This window comes from Myotis davidii, unplaced genomic scaffold (assembly GCF_000327345.1).
Source record: "Myotis davidii unplaced genomic scaffold, ASM32734v1 scaffold478, whole genome shotgun sequence".
Classification (NCBI taxonomy): Eukaryota; Metazoa; Chordata; class Mammalia; order Chiroptera; family Vespertilionidae; genus Myotis; species Myotis davidii.
Window position 1 is genome coordinate 4880228 of NW_006289570.1, and position 2564 is coordinate 4882791.

General features: G+C 45.5%; 1 protein-coding gene across 1 annotated transcript in view; it reads left to right on the plus strand.

Annotated features, from left to right (window-relative positions):
- The window catches only part of RNF185 (ring finger protein 185), a 36052-nt gene that overhangs the window by 29561 nt on the left and 3927 nt on the right, over positions 1-2564 (plus strand). The window contains exon 6 of the mRNA XM_006762085.2: positions 801-918. Coding sequence (XP_006762148.1) covers positions 801-918 — 118 coding nt within the window. The remainder of the gene's footprint in view (positions 1-800; positions 919-2564) is intronic.

Below are 2564 nucleotides of genomic sequence, written 5' to 3' on the forward strand. Positions count from 1 at the left end.
CCACATCTTTTTTTTTTTTTTAAATCTGTATGGTGTGTGTGTGTGTGTTTTATGTAGTCGTCACCATTCTGTTGCTTAAATTTTAATTTTGGCAATATATTCTGTGATGCTCTGTCCTGTCCTCTTTATTTATTTAGTTGAATATTGATGCATTATAATTTAGGTTTTCTCATTAAAGGACCTATTAGGTTCTTCCAGGTTTTGCTTTATAAATAATGCTATAGTGACCAACTTGGCACATTTCCCTCCCTCCCACCCCTGCCCCCCTATTTGAATTATGGCATTTCCTTAGGATTCCCAAGGGTGTGATTATTGAGTCAGGGATCTTGAAATTGAGAGTCTCTTCTCCAGATTACCCTCAATAGTAACAGCAACAAACACTTGTTGAATGGTTATTATATGCATGTGTAGCTTATACTGACATTCCCTTATTATTGGGCATAAGGGTTATCGCCAGCTTTGCTGTTACAAAACATGTAGAAACTTTTACTGGCTAGCGTGGGACTCTGGGAAAGACCCGGGAGCTCTAAGAACCTGGCTTGCTTTAGCAGAGAGTTTTTCTTCGGGTAGAGCCCGATCTTTCTGGCATTCAGATCTCCTTCGCTGGGATTCCTTGTAGGCTAGATGGGCTGCCAAATTCCTCTGCCTCGGGATCTAGATGGGAGGAAAAGATGTCCCCCCTTGGAAACAGGCGGCAGAGGGTAGGGAGGAGAGGTGGATGCCACTTGTAAGGTGACGTGTTTAACAGGTGCGAGAGAGATCTGCTTGTTCCACTTCTTAATTGCATTTCTTCTGCACAGGGATTTCAAGGATTTGGATTTGGAGATGGTGGCTTTCAGATGTCTTTTGGAATTGGGGCATTTCCCTTTGGGATATTTGCCACAGCATTTAACATAAATGATGGGCGGCCTCCTCCAGGTAAGACCATGTTCCCTTGGTAATCCTGCTTGAAGGCTCTCTGGAATCCAGCAGTATATAGGTGATAGATAATTGTTACTATAATCAGCCTTCAAAATGTGCTAAACTCTTTCCAGGTTACTGGTAGTCGTGCTAACGATAATACATACTTAGCAAGTATCAGGCATGTTCAAAGTGCTTTCCGTTAAAAATTCAGGATCCCCATGAGAACCTTTGGGACAGATGTGCAATTAGCTCCATTTTACAAATCAGAAAATACTTAATAATGTTTCCCAAGATGTACCCCGTGCCCACAAAATGAAAAGGTATATACCACACCCAGCTGAAGAAAAGCCTAGTTCTGCACATGTACCCCGTCCTCACTGGGACCTTTGGGGGCTGGAAAGGGCAGTGTGTGACCCCAAGGAGTCAGGGCCTCTCTGTTCTCTGGCATCTCTGTCCAGTTTCCTCCAGGACACACATGGGGCTAGTCCCAAACCCCGACCCTTTGGGAACTTGCCTATGTCTGCCACCTGCTGCTGCTTTTCTGCCTCCAGTCAGCTTGAGAATGCCAGCTGCAGTCTGTATAGGGCAGGGTGACGAGGTGGGTGCTCTGTACTCTGTCACAACATGACACCCAGGCCAGGATCCTTACCATGGAACCTGCAGAACCGCCAAGGTCAGCTGAGCTCTGCTGCAGTCCTAGGAGCCTTATGTGTGCTGGGCACAGTAGGGACCAGTGCGTACTTCCTGGCCAGGAGCTTATGCTCTAGGGACAGTAACCCACTCCTGGGCCATCCCAGGTGTCCCCTGGCCTCACCCTGTGCCTAGCAGGCGATCACTGAGTCTTTGTTGACTGCCTGCCTGCATGAATCCGTCAGAGCACCTCATGGGAGAAGAGTACAGCACCAAGAGGTCATGAGGAAGGAGGCCCCAAAGGGCAGGGCCCCGTGAAGGCAGCAGGAACCTGCCTGGTAGCTCGCTTCCTTCTAACCTTAGGTTCATGATTATTTTACTGGGATAAATTCTTAGAAGTAGAATTACTGGCTCAAAAATTTTGTGCACTTAAATCAAGCATTAGCAAAATATTTACTCATACTTCCAGAATCGCACAAGTATATTTTTATTTCCACATCTTTTTAAAAAATACATATTTTTATTGATTTTAGAGAGGATGGGAGACGGAGAGAGATAGAAACATCAATGATGAGAGAGAACCATTGATCCGCTGCCTCCTGCGTGCCCCCTACTGGGGATTGCACCTGCAACCCGGGCATGTGCCCTGACCAGAATTGAACCCAGGACCCTCAGTCCGCACGCCAACACTCTATCCACTGAGTCAAACCAACTAGGACTATCACAGCTTTTTTATACACTTATCTACTGATGGGCACTTGAGCTGTTTCCAGATACTAGCTATTGCAAATTGTGCTGCTATGAACATAGGGGTGCATGCATTCTGATTGGTGTTTCAGGTTTTTTAGTATGTATTCCTAGAAGTGGGATCACTGGGTCAAATGTCAATTCCATATTTAATTTTTGAGTTAAACCATACTATTTTCCATAATGGCTGCACCAGTCTGCATTCCCACCAGCAGTGTGCTAGGGTTCTCTTTTCTCCATATCCTTGCCAGCACTTGTCATTTGTTGATTTGTTGACGATAGCC